The sequence below is a fragment of the Haemaphysalis longicornis genome, unplaced genomic scaffold (assembly GCF_048455015.1).
Source record: "Haemaphysalis longicornis isolate Haplotype H1 unplaced genomic scaffold, Haemaphysalis longicornis Haplotype H1 scaffold_7, whole genome shotgun sequence".
Classification (NCBI taxonomy): Eukaryota; Metazoa; Arthropoda; class Arachnida; order Ixodida; family Ixodidae; genus Haemaphysalis; species Haemaphysalis longicornis.
The window spans coordinates 158,848,869-158,876,199 of record NW_027526422.1 but is presented as its reverse complement, the minus strand read 5'-3'; the positions used below and the strand labels follow the sequence as shown (position 1 = coordinate 158,876,199).

Below are 27,331 nucleotides of genomic sequence, written 5' to 3'. Positions count from 1 at the left end.
TGTGAAGAAGGCAGAGAAAGTTAGTCGTTTGCCAACGACGAAGCGCACGCAGGCGTAAGAATATTCCATTCCTGTGGTGTTGTAGCGAGGTTGTTTAACCGTCTAGAGTTCACAACATCTTAAACGTCACGTAGAAGAGTTGTTAAGTCCTGCAAAAAGAGTTTGGCTGTCAAGAGTACTTTTCTAAGACTCACTTTGACAGTTCATTAAATTATCTCCAAAAATCCGCCCCACCACGCTGCTCTTAAAACTATAAACTTCCATTTGATTCGGAGGTCGGAGCAGTGTTCTTGAAACATCCTTTCAAACAGTATCTTTCGCACTCCCTAATTTCTTTCACAGCCTTTCGAAACGTCTGCGCATTTTCCGTCTAAACGACGGTCGGTATACAGCGTCGGGCGCTGAATTGTCGAAATACTAATAACAATATCTCTGTTGATAGACCTTAAACAAGCTCCAAATGCACAGCCCTGGTTACCAAACAAGTAAAGAAAGTCACATATACCTTAGCAAAACACGTTTCCCGCTTCACAAACAACGGCACCGCAAAATCTATTCCAACAACCTGAAACAGGTCGGAGAGACAAATTCTGTCCGAAGGCAAGGGAGCGGTAGGAGCTGCGGCTTGTGGTGAACCATTTCTCATTCTAATTGTGCATCTATTGACAACTCTTTTGACGTGTTGCCTACCTCTAGGAATTCAGTCTCTCTCTCGTAGCTCGGTGAGGGCGTCATTTGTACCACCATGCAAAGTCCGTAGATGTGCATCTGTGATTACCTGTTCTGTGAATGGATGTTGGGAAGTTAGCAAGATCGGGTTCTTCACGTCTGGTGTCTCTTCTGAAACGTTTAGCCTTCCTCCCGCACTCAAATATTGGTTCGAGTCAAGCATGAGTTTAATCTGGATGTTTAAAATTATCAAAATGACGGCCAAGCCGCAATTGAGCAATTCCTTCACGGTAAGCTTCGTTCTGCACCATCTTTGATGTACTCTTCTGTGGTTATATCCTCGGCCATAATTGTAGAAAACGTCGTAGTGGTAGTTACTCTAACCTTGGCTATAAACCTAAACAGACACGCCGTTACTCGTAAAACGCACCCCAGTCGACTGTAACGTGACCACTCAAGAATGAGTTTTGAGGCCGTCACATGCAACATTTTCACGTATTTTTTTAATTTGCAGTTCCACCTCACTTGGGAAAAAAACGAACTTTTCTGTGTCAGCGTGCCATTCATGACAGTCTTTCAAGACCCAATGCCGCAGACCACCATAAATGTATTGTTGACAGGTAGATGAGGGATTTTCCCCGTGTAAGACGATCAGCCGCATTTGCATACCAAGGGCAATACCTTTTTCTGTGTGTTGTCCATGCAACTTTGAAACCCTACGCCTTTAGTTCGAACAAACTCGTTTCACTGTGCCAGATTTCCACGCAACCAATGGAGGGTAATTGAATATTCCGTCCAGTACAGTATTTGGCTAACCTCAAGCAATTCATCAAACGTTTTTTATAAGGGTGAAGATGCTGGACCGAAGAAGTGCTGCCATTAGATCGACCTGTCGTAAAGTCGTAGTCTTCAATGGCGCGATTCTTGACTTGGAAAACTCTAATGTGTTGTGCACGTTACCTTTTGAATTCTCAACTCTCCGGTACGCATAAGCCACATAATTTCGCTGGGCGGCGTCGCAAAAAGCAGGGAGCCTTACAGATTTGTGACATTGGTCGAACACAACGCAACTGTCGATAGTTATGCCTCTAAGCCCGGGCAGTTCATATCGCCAATTCTTTCTCTGTTTCTCTAAATCACATGGTAAATCACCATTCGAACCCGCGGGTAATTGCTATAACTCTTAAAAAATAAATTTTGCTCCAATCGTGAAAGGAGCAGGCAAGCCTTGCGGGTCAAATACCCGGGCTACCACTTGAAGAGCGTGCCTTTTTCAACCGCGTTTCACTTTGCACATTCCTTGTATAGCTTTCGTGGCGACTGTTATGAGGTCCTTCTCTGGATTCCACAGAAGTCCAAGAATTCTGACAGTTTTCGGAAAGAGGCATGCTTCAGGCACCACGAAGAACTTACGTAAGTACGGCGAGTTAGAAACCCACTTGCTTAACTTCATGCCAACAGCTTTATTCATGTCCTTCGCGTCATAAAACAGGTTAATCGCTTCTCTGTCCTTGGCCACTCCGACCGGATGGTCGCCCACATAAAACTACTGCAACAGTAGATCGGCTGTCCCCCCAAGTGGTCCTTAGACTATCATGAAATGATGTTGAAGCTTGGAATGAGAGGGAACAGATTGAGAAGGAACAGAAGGAACAGAAGCCTTTGTGCCGAGTGGGACTCTGGTCATCCTACACTCTTCTATTTCATGTTTGGGTTCGTCTTTTTTTCTGTAGCCTTCTAAACCAGATACACTTCAGATCATCTCTGTCTTCTTCCCGGTCGCTGATCTGCAGAAAAGACTTTTCAATGTCGGCTCTCGTAGCTACTCGATGCAAGCGGAAACAAAGAAGGAGCTATACCTTGTCTGCAGCAAGATTCGGTCCCTTTTCCAAATGATCGTTTAAGGACGTATCCCCGGGCCAATAAAAAGAGGCGTCAATAACGACGCGCACCTTTGTTGTGGTCGACTCGCTACGTATTGCAACATGATGCGGCATGTAGTAAAGGTTGTTGCATTACTATCAAGTGGAACCTTTTCTGCATGACCCGTGTTGATGTAATTTCTTATCACACTGTCAAACTTCACTGCACGCTCTGGATTCTGGGACAGCCTTCACCCGAGATATTTGAGTCTCGACTGTTGTGAGCGGTTGTCTTCCAGTAGCCCAGTGCCCAATTTCCAAGGTAAACGCCTTCATAGTGGCCATTCATGAAGGTCAGGTTTTGTTTGAAATTTATTTATGTGCCAATAGAGTTTTCAATTCGTCAGCTTGTTGCTCAATCTGATCAGAAATGCCTAACTTTGAAGACTCCAAAAGCGTTCAACCTCTTCGCCCACCGGTTCGTACGTTGAGTTCACTCAAAAGACGCAGATATTAGAAGTCACATCCAATAGGCTGGGCAATAAAAGGGGCCCCTGAAACATCCAGTCGAATATCGAGTTGAGTGCAACTAGGCGTATTGTTTCTGGGATGAGGCCGCACCTCTCCCGTCTTGACCTTCCAGAGATGGTCCGCTCAGAGCACCAGGGTAATCCCATGCACCTCGGCCATGCGTGGCTGAAGGAGCTTGCCCGCAATAGGCTGACTGATACCTTCGATAGATAAAACAAAGTCACTTTTCCGGGGCACTTGCACGATGTCCTTACATTATATCAAAGGAACTTCGATGTCTTCCACAGGAAAAGGTTCGTCACTGTACTGACTGCAGACGACCACTTCCACTAAACGACATTCCTTTGTTGCTGGCGTATCCTGACCGAAGATTTTGGGTTGCAAGCTGGTGTTCCCAAGTTCCTGTGCGCCAAGGGTACGGGAGACTTCTTCTCTAAAAAAAGAGCGGTGGCTTCCGGAATTTACAATTTCACAGAGGTACGCACATTGCGAGCTTCCAGGAATCCAGCGCCTACAAGTCTGCCGCAGTATTTCCGTATCTAGAATGGGCAGATTTTTGGAGTGAAGGCTACTGGCATCCAACTTCCTTATGCTCTCTGTTCTGTCAGTTCCTTTGCGCTGCCAGGTAGGATCTCAAACCAATGGTACATGTCGCCCGTTGCAGTTTCCGCCCTGGCAGTGCGACGACACTCTGGAAAAATGTCCTTTCAAAGTACACCAAAAGCTTCTTCTGTCAGCCGCCAACTTCTTCATTCGATCCTCGTGAGGGTTGTTGCCGTCGCATAGCGGCGTGTAATACTGGTCGGAGTCACAGAACAGGCACTTGGACTAGCCTAAGGTGCTGGAATTCAGCACCGCAGCCGTTGGCGGCATGCCCAAAGCTTCCTTTCCATCTCGTGCTTTAGGCCGAGGTTGTTTCTTTTTGCTTTTAACCCCATTCTATTCTCGGCATTCTACTTCCATTATAAGGTGGCTCACACGCGCGTCAAGCTCACCATCAAAGGACGCTGGTGGCGCAGCTACTCCGTCAATAGAGGACCATTCTTCTCGAAGGCTTGACCTGTGCGAACTGAGCGCTATCTCTTGGTGATAAGCAACGATCATGTCTGATGGCAAGGCCTCAGTAGCACTTCATTCATCATCGTGGAGTACATGGCAGAAGAAACCTTCAGAGCCAAGAGTCGACGCACATGACACTGCACCTGGTCCATCAGTCGTCGTAGTCCACCGAAATGATTCGAAGACACCGCTGAAGGAAGCACTCGAACCTGTGCTAAATGCTCCTGCACAATGCGGTGGTTGTCACGGAATCGCTGCGAAAGAATTTCCGCCGCATCTGGGTAAAAATATTTCGTCGGTTTCAGCCCAGCAATGAATGAAGCACCTGACCCACCCAGCAGCGCCCGAACGTAATGGAAATTCGCGCCGTTATTCAGGCTGGAGTTTTTGTAGACGGCTGCCTTTGCGTGCGTCCAAAAGCTCAGTCACTGGCACAACTCGTCGTTCAAGGGTTGCAGATGCAGCGTCGGGAGCTTCACGCAGCCTGCATGCTGAGGGCACTCGTGGCTTAGAGAATCCACCGCCGTAGCTGGAGCTGTCGATCCAGGCAGGCGTGGACCACTCCAAAGTCCTCTCTCCTTGGCCTTAAGCTGGCCCGGCATGCCTTTGGCCGTGTCCTCGTATCTCATCATTGCTTGAAGCTCAGTCGCGTACTCTTCGTCGGGTATAGCGTATATCAGCTCGGCATTCAGCTTTCATAACTCTTCATTGTTCCACTGCAGCCATTCTCTGACTGAAGCCAACGTTTTCAAATCCGCGGTATCCAGCACCCTCTTAGCTTCATTTATGAGCCTGATTTTTTGCTGCCTACGAGCCAATATTTTTTCTTTCAAATTGCGCATGCTGAGTTTCTTGCCTCTATCCGGTATACACCGTCACCGCTTTCAGTTCATTTTTTTCGTCATATGCCAATCTTGTCCCTCCTAATTCATTCCCGTGTTTCCAGGCACCAAGAAAATGTTCGATAATTGAGTCCAAGAACTTCAAAACCTTAATAATTGCTGCATTTTACACAAGACTGTAAAAGACCTATTGTCTATTACAATGGCGTGTGCGGGTCCTTGTTGTTTTGTTCTTTCATACCGACCACGGTTCTCCAGGAGACCTTTCGTCGTCTTCATCTAGATGCTTTTTTGATGCAACAAGAATAACAACCCTTATTGTCATATGATCAATTATATTAAAGACTTCTATGACTAAAATGGTTCTCGTCCTGATTGGCATCCACTTCTTATCAGCTGTTCAATGTTGCCCTCGTTTTAAACAAAGTGTAAGTAATTCTTCATTTTGTTTAGTTTTTCTTTTCAACTTATAATTGACTCAATTGCACGTGTACGTAATTAACTGATTTCTGTGCGTGCATAGTTGTCAATACGTGTTGAAAATATGGCTTCCTTCATTCACACGTAGTCCACGAAATATCACGTGGAAAACAAAGAAAATGGAATTAGTCAAGTGGGTTAGACGAGTGACTAACTCCGTAGATCTACCAGGCCCAGGTTCGAACCGTGCTGGTGATTTTTTTCTCAACCTTGTTTGCATAAAATTGAAAGGTTTTTGTCTTCAAATCTGCTTTTGTCGAAGTTAGCTCTTTAAACGTGCTTCTTGCTGCCAAAACATAACTACTGGGGCAGATATGGCACCGCATCAGTATGTCACGCAATGCCCCAAGTGGTTTCAATTATTTGTCAGCAGCTTGCTGCTTGGAGTAATAATTAAAAAGCCCTACTTGTCTCAGCAAACCTGAGAACTGACCCTCGTCTTTGACGGCGTCAACAAGAATGGTACAAACTCTGACGTCGCCCACGAGAGAGGAACTGTGCAGTAGGAAAGCGTAGTGGCACTCTGGAGGCATTGTTCGGCTACCGCAGCCTTTCGTATCAGCTCCACGTGCGGGTCCAAGCATATCGAGGGCACTGAACGCAAAACTGTACAGTGGACAAGCTCACTTCACCACGTTCACTTTCGGGTATATGCTCACCACTTCCTGGAAGCGTTCAGCGCCATCAAGAAGTCTTCTCCAAATACGGCTCCTGAAAATTTGAACAGGTGCAAAAAGAGCCCCGCTGTTCGGCCTCGTAGCCTAAAGGCCGAATGATGGGCACTGCCGCGAGCAACCGAGGGTGGCGTGCAAGTGGTTCCAAACGAGTTACATTCAAAAGCGGTCTGAGTTTGGCGAGCTGGTGAGTATCTATCATTAGTGATCCCCCCAAGATAAACAAAACACGAAATGGGGTTAACCGGGAGGAGAAACCGTCAGGTCTGTTTCTCCCCTTTTCTTTGTCATTTTTTAGCTGATCTTTATTGATCGTTATTTGTACTGCAAACTGTTCATTTGCCTCAGCTCTACGCATTTTTTATGAATAAGCGTCGTTCGGTTTAGGGGTAGGCACTCCTTATGGGGGTGTTTAAAAGCTTTCTGCATCACAACGGAAACACCTACCTTCTATTTGTATGGGAACGGTATGTCACGGTACTCTAGTCTTATCTCGCTCTTCTCCTACCCAGAAGTAAGAAATTTCAAGTGTCTCTGCCTATTTTTTTTGCAGGGAGCTAGCCAACTTTGCCCAGCGACGTTGGCTCTCCACGAGGTTTGCTCGTGAGGCCTTGGGTAACCTTATACAATGTAGAGCAATTGCAATTTTATGACTGAAATTTCCTGAAAGAAAAACCTTCTAAAATTCAACACAGCAGTGCCATTCCAAACTAGCAGTGGGGATATTTATAAAGGCCGAAATGCACTACCAAAATATGTGACCTTAAAAAGAAATAGATATTATTTATGCGGCCCTAATTACAAGCACTGATTCTATTTTTAGCGTCAATCTGGACCTGACCACCGACGAAACCGTTTGGGCGATATTGGTTGCAGCCGCACCTACATTCTTCAATCGCATCTGCTTGGACCAAATGACCGTCCAGAGATACCTCGCTTCCAAGACCCTCCAAGAAGCAAAATGGTAAGTGGCTGTACGGAAACAGGAGGCGTTCGGAATGGTTATGCGTACAGTAATGCACAAATAAAATTTATACACGAAAATATAAACCAGAACTCGCAAAATTAAAAAAACTTCTATTCGTGGAGATTCGGTAATGGTGCGTATGATACATCTGAAATCCACAGTTCCGAACTTTGTTTCTACAATTAGGAGATCCGTCAATTTGACGTGTATAAAAAATATCGTGCTATTTGTGCTTTCTGGTTCATGTTTTTGTGTTCCCAGTTTTTTTATGACTGTACACGAGCGTGTCTACATATTATTGAAACAAACCAAAATCGAAAAGGAACACAACTTAGATTGTAAAAAGTCGGACACCATTAAAGAACATTTATTTACGTATCTGCTTGCAATTTGCCTTCACCGAGATACGGTACAGACAAAGCTTTTACCACTTTACGTGCCCTATGTTGCAGCTTGTACCTTCGTGTGTATTGCGGTACCCTAGGCGTGTCGTGTTCATACTTTTTAGTGTTTATAGTTAACAGCTTTTCATGTGTGAGAAGCGCTGCGACTTTGTTTCTTGTTTTTGTTCCCAGTTTTTTTATGACTGTACACGAGCGTGTCTACATATTATTGAAACAAACCAAAATCGAAAAGGAACAAAACTTAGATTGTAAAAAGTCGGACACCATTAAAGAACATTTATTTACGTATCTGCTTGCAATTTGCCTTCACCGAGATACGGTACAGACAAAGCTTTTACCACTTTACGTGCCCTATGTTGCAGCTTGTACCTTCGTGTGTATTGCGGTACCCTAGGCGTGTCGTGTTCATACTTTTTAGTGTTTATAGTTAACAGCTTTTCATGTGTGAGAAGCGCTGCGACTTTGTTTCTTGTTTTTGCCATGATTTGGCGACCCAGAACTGTATCACTGTGCTTTACGGATGGTCGGTAAAATAAAAAAATGTCTGACACTTTTCATGAGGAAGTACCCATTACACACACGCTTCAAGTACTTCATTACTCAGCTTTCCTTGAATAAGTTCATCCAGTAAGCCAGATGCTCTTACGACTCGCAATCGCTGCTAGAAAGTACGATGACTTAAGCGCTGGAGGGCTGCGCACAGTTGCGCTCGCTCGCTTTTGACGCATGTAGGATGGTTTGGCTGCTGAATATCTGTTGTTTGGGTGCACTGCTACTGAAGTCCCGTACTGAAGAGAAAAATTCCCATTTTGAGGTTCAGACATTTCCTATTTTAGCATTTTCCCCCGCAGATTTGTCAAGAATTCCCTGCAAAATTTCCTTTGTTTTCTTTCGGCAGCTGATAGGTCTTACGTGTTTCCTGTTCGGCTTTGGGAGTCAGCCAGCGCCACCTGTGTCTAGTTTGCGTAGCGTTCCGGGCGCAGACGCCGCTCAAAAAATGAGAATTCCAGCATGAACCAAATTCTACTTCATCTTCCGCGCATCAGTATTTGAATATGCATTTCACGTTTTGTACAAAAAACGCTCCTTTTTCGTGGTAAAGTTTCACGCTAAAACTGCCCGCATGCAGGAATCACTGACGTCATAAAAAAGAAAAAAAAACGCTCGGAAATTGAGATAATTTTAGTTCAGTGCCAGGCCTGCTGGCGCCATCTCTTGTTGACAGCACACGGACTATGGCGCCCCCGAAATGGTTATTTGTATAATGCACAGGCATCCATGCAAACACGCTTCTGCTCCTCATCCGCTGCCGCTTCACGCCTTACTAGCTCGTTGTTATGGGGTATTCATTCCACTGTGCTCCCTGCTAATTTATTGACTGGATTGGAAGCAGTCTTTGATGCTCGTGGATTGGGAAAACACCACTGCGGGTGTTTTAACATGAAGCTGACGAACTGTAAACGTTTCTTTTGAAAGAAAACAAAGTAATAAATGATGCGAGGCCCGGTTTACAAACATTATTTTTTCTCATGTCCGTACGACTCTTAAAATTCTCTGCATTCGTTAAAGATTCCCTTTTGGCTAAAATAAAGCCGGGAATTCCACGAAAATGGAAACTTCCTCGCATGGAACTACACTGTGCACCACAGTGTATTCCGCATAGCCCAGGTACTCACAGTAAAGCCCGCTTATATCGAACAGCGCGAGAATTGTAAAATAGTTCGATATAGCAAAAATTCGATATAGAAAGGGACACAAAAAAAAACTTATATGAGAGCAATCTTGCCGACGGAGTCACGAGCTAGCGCTGTGCTCTTACCACCCTGCAGTTCCCTATTGATACGACACTTTCTCGGAAAGAAAACCCTAATTTATTGGGGCGGAATAACTGCATGAGTGTAGCCTTCTTCTTGGAGCACAAAGCGTTGCTGATGACTGCTTACTCCACGGTATCTGTACAGTCGACAAGCACAAGACCGCTGCCATCAATGGCACTGCAGTATCGCCGTAGCAGGGCCAAGGCAGTGACGGCTTCGCTCGTGCTCGGAAGCGGTACGGAGTCCTCGGCGTCTTCGACAGAGCGGAGACAGTCATGGATACAAGCGAATAACTGCGAACCCAGCGAACGGATCAAGTGCGGACAGCGCGTGGCGCGGACTTGAAGTTCGGTGACACCGCAGCCCGCAGCGCCCAATGTGGCGCTTTCAGCTCCAACGGCATGCATGCGTGGAGCTGGTCTACTCTGCCACGGCCGGTTTGGACCATTTTGGGGAACAGCGCGAACTAACAGGGACACAAAAAGAAAGAAGTGGACAGGACTAGCGCTGACTTTCAACTCGATTTATTGGAAAAGACGTAACTACTTATACATACACAGAATCCTCCTCCCCCACCACGCCAGGTGCCCACACCAGCCAATGACATACTATCAAGACCAAAACCCTCCACTGTTGACAACGCACATTTCTTAACACAGGAACACCTTATCGCGACGACCGCTCCAAATAACCAAATTCTTTTTCGTGCAGGACAACTGATGTTTCACTGATACAATCTCTACCCCACTTTCTGATGTAGTACGATTCCATCAACTCTCTAGTACGCCTGTCTTTATGCTTAAACAGGATATCAGTCTCGCGGAAAAGCGGATAGCATCGGTGCTCACACGTGCGGCAATGTTCGGCCAGACGTGCGTACTCATCTTTTTTAAGCTTGTTGCGATGCTCCAATAATCGAACGTTTAAGCAGCGACCTGTTTGACCAACATACACTTTTCCGCAAGATAAAGGAATCTTGTAAACACCAAAGGACCGCAACACCAAAGCACCGATGCTATCCGCTTTTCCGCGAGACTGATATCCTGTTTAAGCATAAAGACAGGCGTACTAGAGAGTTGATGGAATCGTACTACATCAGAAAGTGGGGGAGAGATTGTATCAGTGAAACATCAGTTGTCCTGCACGAAAAAGAATTTGGTTATTTGGAGCGGTCGTCGCGATAAGGTGTTCCTGTGTTAAGAAATGTGCGTTGTCAACAGTGGAGGGTTTTGGTCTTGATAGTATGTCATTGGCTGGTGTGGGCACCTGGCGTGGTGGGGGAGGAGGATTCTGTGTATGTATAAGTAGTTACGTCTTTTCCAATAAATCGAGTTGAAAGTCAGCGCTAGTCCTGTCCACTTCTTTCTTTTTGTGTCCCTGTTAGTTCGCGCTGTTCCCCAAACTGCAAGTACACCAACTCGCCCAACTCACCACCCTGCTACGGTTTGGACCAAGAAGGATGTGTCCCAGCTCGCGCGGGAGTCGCAAGCGACACCGGCGCCACCGCTGCGCGCTGAAGTATTGCGAGAAAGCGTGCCGCATGCCTTAGGAGAGCAAAAAATCCTGCGCGGTGGAGTTCGGTATATCCATTGGGTGCAAAATCGGGTCCGATATAAAATGTTTTAAATGCGTCTAATTTTCACCATAAATATGCAAGGGTTCGATATAGGCAATAATTCGATATTTCCGTGTTTGATATAAGCGGGATTTATTGTATTCCCTGCCACCTTTAAACCCGAACATTAGGCGTAGTCCAATTTTCGTATTGTTGGGTAGCGGTGAAGGCAAACTGCTTAGGGCACACAATAAAACGGGGGCAGTGTACGCATTTTAGACACAGCAGGGATATTTCACGCCGAGCTGACCGAAATTACCTTCAGCGCATCCTTCACGCCGTAATTTTGCATTCAAACCTTCGCATCTTAAAACTTGGCCTGAGAATTTTTTATGCAACGTAAAAAAATGTTTGAAATTGTTATTCTGGTGCTGAAATTTCTCACGTTTTGTGTTCGTATTTGCAATGTTACAAGCAAAGCTGTTCAGCAACTCGTTTGTATATAGCGTCCACATTAAACACGCCCAGAAAATACCAAACGCACGTGCACGTATGATTCTAGCGCGCGTTCGTCAAGGTAAGCATACCCAGACTAATCTAAGCATACCCAGACAACATTAGCCACTAAAGAACTCCACAGTCCATTCACCAGACCAAGCACCTTAGTTTTAACTGCGAAGGAAATGCCGAGCGCTCATACATGAGAGCCTCAAGCGCACGTTCTTGAAGGTAAACATACTCACTCGTGTGAATTGACCATGATTGGCCAAAAATACTCTAGCGGTCGCCGCCTACCTCGAGCGCACATTTGTCAAGCCAAGCACACCCACTTAAGAAGATTTGCCAACATTGGCCTTTAAAAAAAAAATTGCGCCAATCCACCCCGTGAATGTGGTTGGAAAGCAAAGCTGTAATCGGCACCCATAACGATTACTTATGCGACGTCACTTAAATTCACTCACATCGCTCTACAAATAGTAAAGCCAGAGAGAAGTGACATGCACTTAACTACACAATTTATTACATCAAAAAGATATTCTTGGTAAGGTTAAATCAATGCATGATGCATGAACGGTGTTTGGTTGAGTTGTATTGGTGTAGCACAAGAGTGCAAACTTTTTTTATAAAATTAAAGTGCGCTCCAACCCGGTGTTAGACGATTAACTTCTCCGTCTCTGTGCGGTGGACTTAGGCCACAAGATTTGCGGCAGAGAAGGAGGACAATGAGGAAGAAATACTTCTGTTCAGATTTCTCAACGGCCCAGAGTGCAGCCCTGGGGAGGGATTCCTTCTTCTGTGGGGCCCATATGCAGTCCGCGCGGCCTGTGTTCTGTCCACACGTTGAAGTTGGGTAGGTAGAGAGGGCATAGACAGCAGCATCTCCCATTGCTCTTGTTGGGTAGCTGACGGAAAGAGAGGAGGTTGCTCAGGGCTAAAGTCCAACACCCCGATTACGGGGCGGAGTGCTCCTACTTCTGAGCAAAATTTACATTCAGTGTCGTAGTGATTCGGATGCATTAAGTGAAGACGCGCAGGCTGTGGGAAGTAGCCCGGATTGTATGAGCCGTAGGGTAGTTTGTTGTTCTCTGGAAAGGTCCGGGTAAGGCGAAGGTATGGTCTGTCTAAGAAGGCGATAATGCTGGGTTATCTCCATGAACGTGACAAGCGGGTGACTGTCCTCGAGCAGCTCCTCAGCACGGTGGGTAAAAGCGCAGGATTGTTCGGTGGGCGTATTTGTTGCCGTCCATTGAAGCGTGAGGGGGTGTCCAGATTAGCTCGATGGAACCTTTTCGGGAGTGATTTTTTAGCACGCGCAGTGCAGGTCAGGACACCCAACCCGACTGAAAATTCCAGTAGGCTCCCTGGGAATCGGTGACTACCCTCCGAACCCCTGGTTGAGTAAGAGCTAGGGTGATGGCTGCCTCTTATGCTGCCGTCATTTCTTGGGTCCTAAGTGAGGTACACGCAAGGAGGTTGGCTCTGGAGGTAGCAACGATGATGGTGTATTGCTGCCATCGATGTTTGGAGCCGTCTGTGTAGATAACTGCATGATCCCTACCGAAGGTGGTGTTTAGCGCTTGAGCCCCTGCTTTTCGGTGACCCTCGTCGTGTTAGGGGTTCGCATTTCTAAGCAAAGGGAGCATCTTTAGTTTTAGTCGTCAAGAGTCTGGGAGTACGTCAAGCGGAGTGACATTCTGGGCTGCCCAGCCAATCTGGTGAAGCATGCGGTTACCCATCGCAGTTCTGAGTCGGACCTTCTGGTTAGAAAGATGGCCTTCTATCAGCTCTTCCACCGTGTTGAGGGGCCCCGTGCTAAGCAGCCTCTGTGTGGACGCACTCATGAGAAGACCAATGACCTTCTCGACCACCTTTCTTATCATTATATAAAGCATCTCTATGTCTTCCTTGTCGAGAAGAAGACAGGGGGTTGACATAAGGGACTCTCAAGAGGACACAAGCTTCAATTAATCGAAATGTACCAGATTTCCTTGGGCCTCGATCGCTTCTTGGTGGCAACTCGCCTGATAATTTGTAGGATTTGAGTAATGCTGTTTTTGAGGCGCTGCAAGGAGACGTCACACTCGGTGTTAGCCTTGAGATCTAGGCCCAGGATCTTGATGCTGGGTCTTGGAGTGATGGCCTGGCCATCAAGGAGTATTTGAATGTATTCTTTGGTTTGGCGTGAGGGCGGACGACAAGGAGCTGTGATTGTTTACGTGAACACTGGAGTCCACAGGCTTTAGCACATTGGCGTACTAGAAGTGAGATGCCATGCATTGGTGAGAGCTTCCTTTAACTTTTGTAACTTTGAGCACATGAGCAAGGTGCGCACAGGGCCGCTACGCGGGCGTGAGGGGTCGTGTGACGCTTTCACGTGGCATTCAGCGAGAACGCAGAGGGTAAACCCGTAGATGTGCTTGGTGAGTACACCACCCGTCTTCCCCGTCTTCGCGTGGGCTCGTAGCTAAGTCGGTAAGACAACGGGCTCTCGCTTTGTTCGTCTATTAGTTCCAGGTTCGATTCGCGGCGGTGCCAGTAAATTCTTTTATTTGCTGACAGAGTTTTCTGGTGACACCAACGGTCGCGAAAGAACCCTTGGGGGGGTAGAGGTAAAAAGCTTTGCTTTAAAAACTGTAGGGTCCGCTGTATCATGTCAACACTTGCTCGAAACAAGAAAGACGCGTAGCCTACGCCCTTCCTTAGTTACTTGTCATGTCGTTCATCATACGCAAATGCTCTGTACTGTCGAAGAGCCGCGACTTGATTGTCGAAGCTCCTGTCGGTGATCATTGACTTGACACGGCCCGGTCGCGGATAGTTCGCACTGCAAAGGAAGAGCCCATGCTTCGACAGGACTGGCGTGCAAGGCATCCGTTAGAGACAATACGCCGCTCGTGCCGAGTGGCGTACGCAACCATCTGTCAGAACGACCACGAGGTTACTCTGGCCTTCCTCAACAGAAGCTGATTGAAATGTCCTGCCGCTGACGTCACCTACGACACTACAATAATATTAAAACTTAGCTTTGTGTCCATGAATATCACATACAACGACTTGGCTATTCAAGTCTTGCGCGTGATTGCACGCTGCCCTGATTTTTGTTTGCCTAGTAGGACCCGGGTTGGGCGCTAAGGTTAACAGTTTTGGTCCGAGGCCAAAGGGCCAAACATCGAAGTATCCTGTGATTAAAAAATCGCAAAACCTTTCTGGCATGCTGCACGTGGGTGCCGCATTATCTACGCATTCAATTTTTTACATCGTGTTGATGTAATTGTTTGCTGGTTTCAAGAGCCGGCCTTCTTGTGCTCAACAGGCTTTTGTTGCATATAATTTTAATTGACATATATCCAAATAGATTCAATTTAACACTCAATAATTTAAAAGATAAATTAGGCGCTGTCGCGCAGGTAAAATTCATTGTGCGATAACAAAAACTTGCTGGGAAATATTGGGTTTCCAATGCCGTTTGTTTCGGCAGGACCGTTGTACTTGGCACCGTGATGACCTCCTTCTTCGTCTTCCTCGCAACCGCCGAAGCCGTTGCCCTAAGCGCCCGTTACAGCGGCTGCGACCCACTGTTGTTGCGACAAATCCAGAGCCTTGACCAGGTACGCGCATATCGGTGGTTTGGACATACCTGCATATGTATGTTGTTCAGAAATTTTTTTTCAGGTACGCGAACTTTTTAAAAAGAAAGGCATTTCAATCAAAATTATAATTTCAAAAAAAACTATTTGTCGGGGTAAAGCTGGCAGAAATGCTTTAGTTCATGGTGTTACCACGAAGTTTGTCTGGAAAGGAGCGTAATTGGGTGCCCTTATTGCTCTGAATTCTCAAAAGATCCGGTGTTCATACAGAAGAGATTTGGAACTGATTAAGCATAGAGATTCCAAGCTACATGTCTGACAGGTTTAGTTGGCCTGATGGTACAGTTTTGTTGTAAAGACATAAATGTTAATAATATAGGTGGCTCCCTGAGGGAGGCAACAGCATACGTCACCACCTTAAAGCGAGAAGCTGCTGCAGCCTGTTCCATTTTTGAACCTCCCATAAAATAAATGCGCATTCTGCAGTAACTTTATGCTGGAATAAATTGTGTTCATTGCTAAATAAAGCACTTATAAATGGCAAAGATTGCTTCTATGAAGGTGACAAGAAACTTTGCCCTAGCGTTTGACACTGGCTGCAATACAGCAATTTCTGGATGACGAATTCACTTAAATGTACTGCCTACAATTGCGCTTCGTAAGCATTAACATTGAAGGATCTCTGTGTTAGCCACTATGAGCAGTACAAGGACAGACGTTTTTTCTGAAGAAGGTAAATGCAATGGACTAATCATTCTCGTTGACGCGATACAACGGTAAAACACAATTGGCATGTGCCTTTCAGGTTGGAAAACCTGCGGGAAATTTTCAAAACTCTATAAAACTTTAGCAACTTTACGACATTTGGCATAGCATTGCAATACTTTCTCTAGGTTGTCCTGGAAATTTTTAATAAGAGACATTACTTACGTTCTCTCTTTGGTAACCGTTCCACCAAGCAGCTTTCTACACTTTCTGACGTTGAGAGGCTAACCAAAATAGGTATAACTGATGGCCAGTTCCTATGCGCCGCTACGGCTTAACCAAGTGCCATGCAGAAAAATATAAACACAGAAAGAACCGAACAATTCATTACCAAAATGCAGCAGACAAAAAGGCTAGCAACTGCGAATAGTTTTACCCCACTAAAAGAGCCGTTGATCGAATGTATAAAACTGACTAGAAACACGTGACCACGGTTTTCATTGAACTAGGGTTTGTGGCAAAGACGTTGCTACATATATTTTAACAGAATCCCACATATAAGAAATGTTTTGCGTTATTCCATCTAAAGGCGCCAAAATATTTCGGGCAGGTTATTACGTCATTAATCCAAAATTACGATAATTTTTTTACCAAATCTATTTAACGTTCAACTCTCAGTTTACCTTAAAGGACGGAAAATAATTGCGACCGGAACGCACCTCCACAACTACTCCATTATTGTGAAACACTTTGTAGAAGAATGAAGTGCTTTTGCGGAGATAGTGCCACTGATACGCGCCAAAACTTCTATCGCCGTAATGGTTCTGTACCTTGAGAAATTGGAGGAAAAGTATCATTTACATTATGTTAATTTCGAACACCCACATATTTCTGTGCGCATCATCGAGCAATCTGTCGTGCTTTGTTGAACTCCTCAAAGGGAACCTCTAGTGTAAAATGGATACCAGTCCACTCACGGGTGGCCAGGAATTTGTTCTTATGCACCACTACTTCGAGGGAGAGCATCATCACCCTTTGTTCACACCCCTTCCGGATGCTAGTCAGCAGCGCTGACCGTAGTGGTTGGAGCTCGTTCAAATCGGTCTCCACACGCTGACCTACCACCGCCGTACAGCCGTACTCCTTCGCAAACAACCCGATAAACCGGACAATAACAGTCACCGTACATTGCCATACACTGCCTCCACCATGGGTCATCGTGTGTTCCTGGGCAATTCTCCTGCGCCACCCCGCAATAAGTAGTGGGAGTGGCGATCATGATGTTGAAGATTGGCTTGCTTCTTATGAGAGCTAAAGTTTTCGCAATAGGTGGGGTGACGCCAAGATGCCACTTAATGCCATTTTGTATTTAACCGATGTCTCAAATGGCTGAAATTTAAACCACAAAGCCGAAATTGAATGTGGGACGCATTCTAGGCAATCTTTTCGGAAGTCTCTAGCCACTCCGCTGTGCGCTGGTTTCACCCCTAGCAGCGCAAAGTCGCAACAGGCAGATGGAACTTTTACCTGCCATAAAGAAGACTGGCTATAAATAGGTCCAGTGTGTGCGCGCGTCAATTCCCCAGTCTCTGACTGCGAAACAATTATGCACATGCCACAGGTAATCGATGAGAACGCTTTCTTGATGTTGCTGTAAGAAAACTCCAAACTGTTATAGGAGTCATTAGTAGAAACCGGAATTTAGGAAAGCGCACTTCTATTGCTCTTCTATGGCAAACTTGTATCTATCTGTCTATCGAAACTTCTATCTTCTATCGCACTTCTATCGTTAAGAAAGGCTTTTACGGTTTCTTTATATCGCCTATAAATTCTTATGTTGGCGTTTCTGCCTAGAAGCCAATAAGTATAAAAAGGGTTATTTTCCGAATCACCGCCTATATGAACTCTGTTTTAGCCTCACGTTTCGCTTTCGAGTGCAGTTTAAGACCGTTATTGATGCTACCGGGCAAACGTGAGCGTTTTCAGTTCTGTGGGATAAAACCTAGTTAACCAACCCCTCGAAAGGAAAAAGTAGCAGCAGTCAGATAGAATGCTCATTCTGAGTTACAACAGGCACCATTCGAAAATGTGCAGATAATGGTAGTTTGTTACTGTTTCTACAATGTTCACACTGATTCTTAGGCGACATTCTGGGTGCCCTCCAAACAGATTTTTTTCTTCAATTTTTGCAGTCACAACCTTGTTCCTAGAGAAATATTCTACTCGAAAACGACTTTGCGAAAACGAAAACGACTTTGCGTCGAAAACGACTTTGCGAGCAGACGACTACTGCAATAAAGAGCCAGCAGAGAAACACGACTGCGTAGTTTCATATCCTTACGCCTTATTATTCAGAATGCCGAAGGGCTCTAAATTACGCTTTTCATCAAAAATTTGGTGAGATGCTAAACAACTTTTTCCATGCGATCTTTAAGTGTATTGAGGAGTATTTGGCTGCGTTGGAACGTCGTGCCTGTACAATTCAGATATCCTTGTATACGATAAAATTGCTGAAGCTTCACGTAACTGTCCTCATGTCAGAACAATTTATTCATTATTTAATAGCTGTTTTTCTAGCCTTTATAGTTTTTGTGTTTCTGTTACGTCGTAATGTAATTGCGTCAGAAGATATAAAGTACCGCTTGTGATTAATATTCTCAGCTTTGAAGGCCTATTTTTTGTGCTTCTTTCACTAAAAGCGATGCCCGAGTGAGCAACAATCGGCATTTACACACGGGCTAATCGGGACAAGCGGCACTGAAGAATTGAAAGAATACGCTCAATTGCTGTCGCCTGTTTGCGATCCGAAACAATGCGTTTTCGGTTTTCCTGACGTAGGTGTAGAACCCGCACGTCTCTGAAATTATTCGCATTTCTGTAAAATTCTCTCCAAAGTTACTCATCTCTCAATGATTGTTGACAGCTTGTTTACAAGAGGTATTGAGAAGATTTGACTGAGAAGAAGTGGGCGTAAGGGTTTATGTAGATTACCTCAGTAACGTCAGATATGCTAATTGTGTTGCCATGCTAACTAACGCGGTGGACGATTAGCAACGCATCATTACCGCACTGGACAAGCAGAGTCGATTTGTGGGCCTGAAAATATTACCCAGAAAACTAAACTACAGGTTATTAACATCGGGAGAGCACAGCAGTTTGGTGTAGGTGGAGAGGCAGTGCAAGTAGAAAGCGAATAATGTACTTAGGCCAAGTAGAGTCCCTGTTCCCAACAATGAGGCAGAGATAATTAGAAGAAAAAGAATAGGGTGAAGTGCATTCGGCAGCCATTCTCAGATTATGACCGGTAACCTATCATTTTTCCTGAGGAAGAAAGTGTATGACAGCTGCATCTTTCAGCTACCCACCTGCGGGGCAGAAACATGGAGGCTCACTAGAAGGTTTGAACTTATATTTAAGACGACTCAGAGAACAACGGAACGAGAAATGATAGGTTTAACATTAAGGGACCAAGAAGAGAGCGGGGTGGGTCAGGGCACAAACGCGTTAAGGACAAATAAGGAGAAATTAAAAAGAAGAAATGGGTGGGGGCAGGGCAGGTAATGCGAAGGCAACTTAATCATTGGTCATTAAGGGTAACAGACGGAATCCTTGGAGAAGGCAAGTGTAACAGAGGGTGGCCGAAAGATAGATGGGCAGATGAGACCAAGAAGGTTGCACGGATAAATTTTTCGCAGTTAGCACAAGACCGGAATAACAGGAGATTGATTGGAGAGGAATTTGCCAAGCAGTGACCATAAATAGGCTCATGATGATGATGTTAACAGCTAGGGGACTAATATTTCGAACTTTGAACGCCTGAAATATTGTTCTGTCTGCCTACCTTTAACGCTTTAAATGCGGGTTTCAATGCCTAAAATCCCGATTTTTGTGATTAGCTTGAGACACGGTTATAACGAGCTACGAAAACAACGCCTCTTTGCTGCAACGGAGAGAGAGAGAGAGAGAAAGCTCTTTATTAGAGGAGAAAGCCGAGATACTTGCCAGAATTTTGACACCAACATGCTACTCCGCTAACACCCGATTCAAGCGCTCTTTCGCCGTTGTTCTGCATTAAACCGTTAATACAAGAAAGCATAACTAATTATGCTCCGCAAAAGTCACGCGACAATTTTCCTTCTATCATCCAAATTCCCAATTTTACCAGCTCTTTTGCCCTGCTCAGCTTCTCCACTCAGAAAATATATCGAGAGAAAGTCACTGAGGCTATTACAGCCGCTTGTCAGCCGACATCTGTGACGACGCGTCTAGCTTACGCGGAAGTTGTGGCAAGACGTGCGAGCACAAGTCCGACCATGCAGTGCGGTATGCCAATTCCAGTGCGTCCCTCTATTCAATTCAAAACTTACTTTAACCCAAGGTGCTCCGTCAATATTAATCTGATAAGCTTTGCGTGGAGTTTTCTCGGTTACTTTACTGGTGTCTGGCATTTACCGGTTGTGGCACCGCAACATCTGCGACAGCAGTATCTTAGCAAAGCTCAAGTCATTAGCTGCAGGTCTCTTGGACCACCGCGCAGCTATTTTGCACCTAATAAACATGACTTGAACCCTTGCCGATGGCCATTCCCGCGTCGCCATTTCTCGCCTCTGAAGTATCGCCTTCTCAGCCAAACTCCAAGAAACAATCACACGGGTTACGGAGAGAACAGATGCGCTACTATCAAACTAAAGCACTCGCCTCACCCCAAAAATGCATTTGACGGCTTCTTGGAAGCAGTACTCACATATTGTTTAACTGGCACCGGAGCTCCCGCATCCGTTATGCAGCCAGTGTCGCCGAATTCAAAAATTGACAACTTTGCGAAAGGAATAAGCCCTGGAATGATACCACGCATTATATATATGTATATATATATATATATATATATATATATATATATGTATATATATATATATATATATATATATATATATATATATATATATATATATATATATATATATATATATATATATATATATATATATATATATATATATATATATATATATATATATATATATATATATATATATATATATATATATATATATATATATATATATCATTTTACTTCGCGCTCAGCAATTCACCAATATTTGGTGTTTAAGGAAAGAGAACCGGAACATCTCCGATCTTTTAAATGTGTATAAAAGTCCGTAATTTTATAAATCAGCAGAGCGGAACTAGTAACGTACGTTTAGAATCTCCCAATTACTAGCTGTCTCTCACTGCGTCCCCACTCCATCATTCAATTCGTCAACGCTAATCGCCTGCAATATCTGTTCGGCACTGTGGCTGCGCAGAATCTTTCTGCCTTACGCGAAATGTTACAGAGTATTGTTCTGCCCAAATGGTGGTGCCGGGTGTGTGGCCTTCCATATCTGGTTTTTGAAAACGTTGAGCACAATTTTTTATTATTTTGTTTCAATCTGCAAATTATTTTCCGCATACAGAAATACAAATCAAAGCCATAAAAGCGAACACACTTTTTCGCACTTGGTGCTTACATTTAGGACGCATGTCACTCATGGGCAAATAAGCGCCAGCAACAATATAACCATAGTAACGTGCTGATATAAATATGCTCCTGACGCGGTGTTAGAATTCGTTGCAACACGTATTTTTATTTATTCGCGAAAAAACCGACACCTAGCATGTTTCCGGCATTAATCACCTTTTTTACTTTGGATGTGCTACTGGAGCAGCTCCTGCCGTTCTATATCCTCGAGGATTTGCGCAACCTTCCAGGCCTTTCTGGAATCATCTTGGCTGGTGTCGTGAGTGCATCAGTAAGGTAAAGTATCAGTCATTACCATAATAAGGCTAGCGTATCAATTGTGTTCGTTATGGGTGTTTGGAGCACATTCGTCCCTCTTTTGGCCGTTTGTGGACAAGTGATCAAAAGACCGGAGCTGTCCTCAATGGCCAGTTTTCCTTTAAAGCTGACGGGAAATGAAAATCAGAAAGCTGCGGGGGTCCCAACAAAATGGCACAAAATGACATTGAGCTCTCACGAATGCTATTTTAACATTGAGTTCTTCGAGTTTTTCGAAACGATTTTGGAAAGTGTCGCCACGTTTTTCTTGTAAAAGTAAGAAATCACCTTAGAATGCTGTATCCCCGGTTCGAGTGCTAACACCATCAAATGCTATGTGGTTGCTGTAATGCATTTTCCTCACGCGCACACGCAATAATTTTTACTGCATTCGAAAAAAAAATTTGATCTTTTAGGATTTTTCATAGCCGCTATTCCCTCAAATTCCCAAACAAGTAATTTTGACTGAAATCGCAGTCTTTCATTCCCTAAAATCTTTCTCTTCCTCCAGTAATAATAAGTAAGGCACAAAGACACTTGTCCGTCGCGAAACATTGTGCACGGACGAAGGCGTTTACTTTGTGTATTCCAACAAATTTTATACGTGAAACAACGATCAATAAGCAGTTTTACTATAACGGGAGACATTAAATTTCACGAGGATGGCTTGGTGGGCTAGTTGGTGTAGCATCAAAAAGGGTTAACAGCGCACACACACGACGGCACACAAGGAAGAGAAGACAGGACAAGCGCTGAACCAGCACTCAGTTGTTGTGTCCAGGATACGCACACATTCTCGCCACCGAGACTCACCGCGATCACAGCGCCTCAGCTCGGTGGCCAGAATGTGTGCGTATCGTGGACACAACAACTCAGTGCTGGTTCAGCGCTTGTCCTGTCTTCTTTTCCTTGTGTGCCGTCGTGTTCGTGCGCTGTTAACCCTTTATGCTTTTAAATTTAAGTTTATTCTCTTAAAGACTTTCAAAGTAGTATAACACAAGGAGGTGGGCACGGAAAGTAACCAAAGCAGAAGCAAAATATTTGGCAGCGAAAACTTATTGGGCTTTTCTATGAAGGATGATAGGCAGGTAATGGTTGCGATTTTGCTTGGAAGGCCGTTCCAATCTGGTGCCGCATGAAGAAAAACGAGGCAGAAAAATTGGATTTCCGAGTACGCGCGCGAACATTTTGAAGAGAATGACTCTTGTGCTAAGATATGCGTGCTGCAGAATGATATAAGGTGCAAGGGGCGATTTAGAGATTAGTACAACATAGAAATTCTTGCTATAACCCGGAAAAGTGCTATATTCATTAAAGGAGCACTGACACCAATTTTCGGCGCTAATATTATTGCACAGTTCGCTTCCTTCACTCAACAGAATACCCTGGCTGAAATATGAGCGGCCTGCCACGCGAAGAACATAGTTCAATTGGATCTCATTTATCGCGCCGACGGAGCAGTGCGCGGAGCGGCACTCAGCAAATGGACATCAGCATGACATCACTCCAGGAGAGGAGAAAGAAGTGACGCGACAGCACTGGTCAAAAACTCGTGACGTCACTCCACGCGCGCGGCCCCACGAGCGGCGAGCGGGCGCAACACCTTCTCAAGCGGGAGCCGGTGACGTACGGACAAAGCGGTGAGGTCAAACCGGGACTCAGTCATATGCGCCATTCGGTATGAAAGCGCGGGAATTTGAAACAAACCATTTTCAGGCCGTTCAATGTAATTAACTATCGCGCGCTGAAGTATTTGAAGTGCTGTTTCAGGTTCGCCAGACCATTAAGCATCGATAAAAGCAATAAAAGTGCAACATGAAATTTTCGTGTCAGTGCTCCTTTAAACCAAAATCTGCTTTCAATACAGATGTGCTGACAGCGGAACAGGATGAGCAGTATATAAATCTAGCGGCCCAGTTATTTCGTGGCATGTGTAAGATAAGAGTGTCGAGGGTCCAAAATAGCCGATGCGTAGTATAGTTTCGGCAGAACAAGGGATTTTTATTCTTGTGATCGTACGTGTTGTAGACCCATGCGTAACTGGCACTTGAGGAAACCCAGAGTTTCATTTGCAGGCCGAATGATGTTAGTAACGTGTACGCTTCATAAAAGATCGCTACACACAGCTACGCCAAAATACTTATACAACTGAACATTTCCTGAGGGATAGCATTAACTCTCTATTGATAGATAAGCTCCCACTGGTCCTTCCCCTCGAGCAGTCGGAGTGGCGTTGGCTACCACCCCCAAGCACAGGAAAAGAATTACCTTAGGCTAAATACCCCAGACAATTGAGGGAAAAATAGCCCCGCCAATAGCGCAGTGGTCATTCACCCGCACGCGTATCCTGGACGTCGTGGGTTTGGATCCCACCTGGCGGTCATTTTTTCTCCACTTTCTTTATATTTAAAAATATATCTGACCTTCCCTGTTTTTCCATTTGGTTTCCTTGGCTTTCGTGACTGTCTTCCCTTATATATATATATATATATATATATATATATATATATATATATATATATATATATATATATATATATATATATATATATATTGAGAAAGATCGGCATCCGATCGAAACGTCGACCAATAAACAGTTTTGTTAGAAGCTATTACATTTTTTACTATATATATACATATAATTATATATATATATATATATATAGTAAAGAGACACACGAGAGAGAGAGAGAGAGAAATAAACGTTTATTGTCTGAAAAGACTAGCTAGGAATTGGCCCTTGCCGGTCCGAGGTGGTAGGTCTCCTCAGTCCAGGAAACCTCTGGCGGTGGCTGCCGTCTTCGCCCGGTTCACCAGATTCTTCTGGTTCTCCGGATCCTCGGAGACGAGCAGCGCCTCCCACTTTTCAGCGATGTCGTGGTCACCGGTGGTATGGGCGCTTGCATTGTTTTGTGGTGCGGAAGTCTGTATTGTTGAGGACGCTCGGCTATCCACAGGTGGGTCTGGGCGGCGGTCTTCGCAAGGGCACTCCAGGATCATGTGCGGCAAGGTGTCGGGTATGTCACAATAAGGGCAGAGATAAGGGAATTGCGTGGGGTAAATGCGGTGCATGATTATTCCGTGTGCATATGTGTTTGTTTGGAGGCGACGAAGGATTACACTTTCTTCCTTGGTGAGATCGAGGTGTGGTGGGGGATATCTCCTCCGCTCAAGTCGGTAGTGCTCCAATATTGCCCTATAGGTAGTGGGTACCTCTTCTGCGCCCGTTGCCGCACGGATGTTGGGTGGCAGGAAGGCCCGGCTTGTATGTTCTCGGGCTGCAGCGTGCGCTGCTTCGTTTCCCGCCATCCCTTCATGCCCCGGGATCCAGGTGATGTAGGCATCAGGAAGTTGGGGGCGCGTCTTTAAGATTTTAAGTGCTGTCGCGGACACGCGTCCTTTTTGGAAGTTCCGACATGCCGCTTGGGAGTCGGTGAATATCAGTGCTCGGTCGCTGCAGGTTGTCATTGCCAAGGCGATGGCTGCTTCTTCCGCCATTTCGGGGTTACGAGCCGGTATTGTTGCCGACGCCAGTTTCCTGCCTCGTTGGTCCGTGACGCTTACTGCGAAAGCAGTGTGGTCTGGGTATCGAGCGGCATCTGTGTATCTTGTGTTGGGATCTTTGGCATATTTTCGGAGGAGTGCCTTCGATCTTGCTTCTCTTCTTTTTTTATGGTAAGAGGGGTGCATGTTACGTGGTATGCGTGCTACAAAGATGGCCTCTCGGAGTTCCAATGGTAGTCTTGCTTTTTCGTCGGTGTCCGCGATGTATGTTTCACTGTAATTGAGATAGCGGAGTACTGCTCTGCCTGTAGAAGTGAGCTTGAGGCGTTCGAGTTGGCTGGCTTTGTGGGCTTCGGCCATCTCCTCCCACGTATTATGTACGCCTAATTTAAGCAGCTTGTCGGTGGATGCCATGAAAGGGACTCCCAGAGCAGTCTTGGTTGCTTTCCTGATCATTATGTCCATTTTTTTTATTTCAGCACTTTTTAAGGCTAAGTATGGGGTGCCGTACGTCATCCTACTGGTTATAATGCTTGAATGATCCGTAAGGTGTCTTGTTCTTTGAGCCCCCTTCGTTGATTTGTGATTCTTTTAACGAGGTGGGTGACTTGTGTCACTGTTTGCTGTAGCTTGGGAAGATGAGCTGCACCCGATCCATCTTTGTGTATTGTAAGACCCAGTACCCGAAGGGAGTTGACCTTGGGAATTTCCACTCCGTAAAGAGTGACGCTGGGATCCGCATCAACAAGTTTGGGTGGCCGTCCTCGAGTGCGAGCCTTCAGCACGAGAAGTTCGGACTTGTCCGGAGCGCACTGGAGGCCGCAAGAGTCTAAGTAGGTAACTACCACGTCGATAGCCTCCTGTAGAGAGTCCTGTTGTTTCCCCGTTGTAGGCGCTCTCGCCCACAGCGTGAAGTCGTCTGCGTAAAGAGCATGCCTTAGTCCTTCGATGGCCTTAAGTTTCTTTGGCAGGTGTAGCATGGCGATGTTGAAAAGCAGCGGGGAGACCACCGAACCTTGAGGCGTGCCTTTGTTTGGTAGCTGGAATTTTTCGCCTCGAAGGTTGCCGATGCCCACCGTTGCCGTACGATTGGTGAGGAAGTTTCGAGCATAATTATAAGCTTTGGGGCCACAATTGGTACTTTGCAGATGTTCAAAGATCTTTTCGTGCTTGACATTGTCAAAGGCGCCCTTTACGTCGACGGCGAGTATGCAGGACTTGTGATGGCGATCCAGGTGGTCTATGATGTCCTCCTTCAGAAGCAAAAGGATGTCTTGGGTAGACAGATGCTGTCGGAACCCAAACATCGTGTCCGGTATGTAGCCGTTGTCCTCGAGATATGATGTGAGCCGAGCATGGACCATGTGCTCAAGAAGTTTACCCGCACAGGAAGTCAGCGATATAGGGCGAAGATTCTCAATACGTAGAGGCTTGTTTGGCTTGGGAATCATGGTCACATCCGAATGCTTCCAGGTTGCCGGCAGTTCGCCTGTTTCCCAGCATACGTTAAAATACTCTAGGAGCGCTTCTGCTGCGTTTGAAGGTAGGTTACGGAGGAGCTTATTGGTAATCTTGTCATTGCCGGGCGAAGTGTTCCTTGTGAGTTTGGCCAGGGCTGCCTCCATTTCAGCTTTTGTGAAGGGCCGATCGAGGTCAGGATTATGCTGGCCACGGTACGGATCAGTACTTGTCGCACTCGATGGGATGTTACCGGTCAACTTGCGTTGTATCTCATCTAGTATGTCTTGTTGGGTGCCTGCGTATGAGTGGATTAATTTTGGGAGGTCTTGCTTTTGCTGCATTTATGTCGCTGTAGTCGCCAGGAGGCTTCGTAAGATATGCCAGGTCCTTTTCGTGCTGAGGGTGCCCTGAAGTTGGTCACATGCTTTGTCCCAATTTTGCCGGCAAAGTAGGGCGCCATATTCTACGGCTTTCTTAGTGATGGCGGCGATTTTCAGCTTGAGTTTTCTGTTGTGCTTTTGTCTTTTCCACCGTTTGAGGAGGCTTCTTCTTTCTTCCCAAAGGTGGGAGAGGTGAAGGTCAACAGCGGGAGTATCTGTGCTCAGTTGAATTATTTTTGTATGCTCTTCCGCTTTCTCAAGTATCTTAGAAAGCCATTCGTCAATTTCTTCGATGTTTCCGGGATTGAGGTCGCTACGGAACGCTTTCCAATCCGTGAGTTTTGCTGTCCCGGACCGAACAGTTCTTTTTCGATGGCTTATCTCGAGTTGTAGTATATGGTGGTCACTTCCTAACGTCTCCTCTAGTCGGGTCCATTCCGCCTGCGGGATACCGTGGGTAATGGTGAGGTCGGGATTTGTGTCTCTGGAGACGCTGTTTCCTACTCGGGTTGGTT

General features: G+C 45.5%; 2 protein-coding genes across 2 annotated transcripts in view; one reads left to right on the top strand and one right to left on the bottom strand.

Annotated features, from left to right (window-relative positions):
- The first annotated feature begins 6,948 nt into the window (after positions 1-6,948).
- Positions 6,949-27,331, top strand: part of LOC144145392 (sodium-coupled monocarboxylate transporter 2-like) — a 50,404-nt gene continuing 30,021 nt past the window's right edge. The window contains exons 1-3 of the mRNA XM_077676979.1: positions 6,949-7,081; positions 14,840-14,969; positions 21,362-21,450. Coding sequence (XP_077533105.1) covers positions 7,032-7,081; positions 14,840-14,969; positions 21,362-21,450 — 269 coding nt within the window. The 5' untranslated portion in view covers positions 6,949-7,031. The remainder of the gene's footprint in view (positions 7,082-14,839; positions 14,970-21,361; positions 21,451-27,331) is intronic.
- Positions 24,216-26,339, bottom strand: LOC144144812 (uncharacterized). The gene is made up of 2 exons (XM_077676322.1): positions 25,659-26,339; positions 24,216-25,545 (listed from the first exon to the last, which is right to left on the bottom strand). Exons 1-2 carry the CDS (start codon positions 26,337-26,339, stop codon positions 24,238-24,240), a joined length of 1,989 nt encoding a protein of 662 aa, XP_077532448.1. The 3' UTR covers positions 24,216-24,237.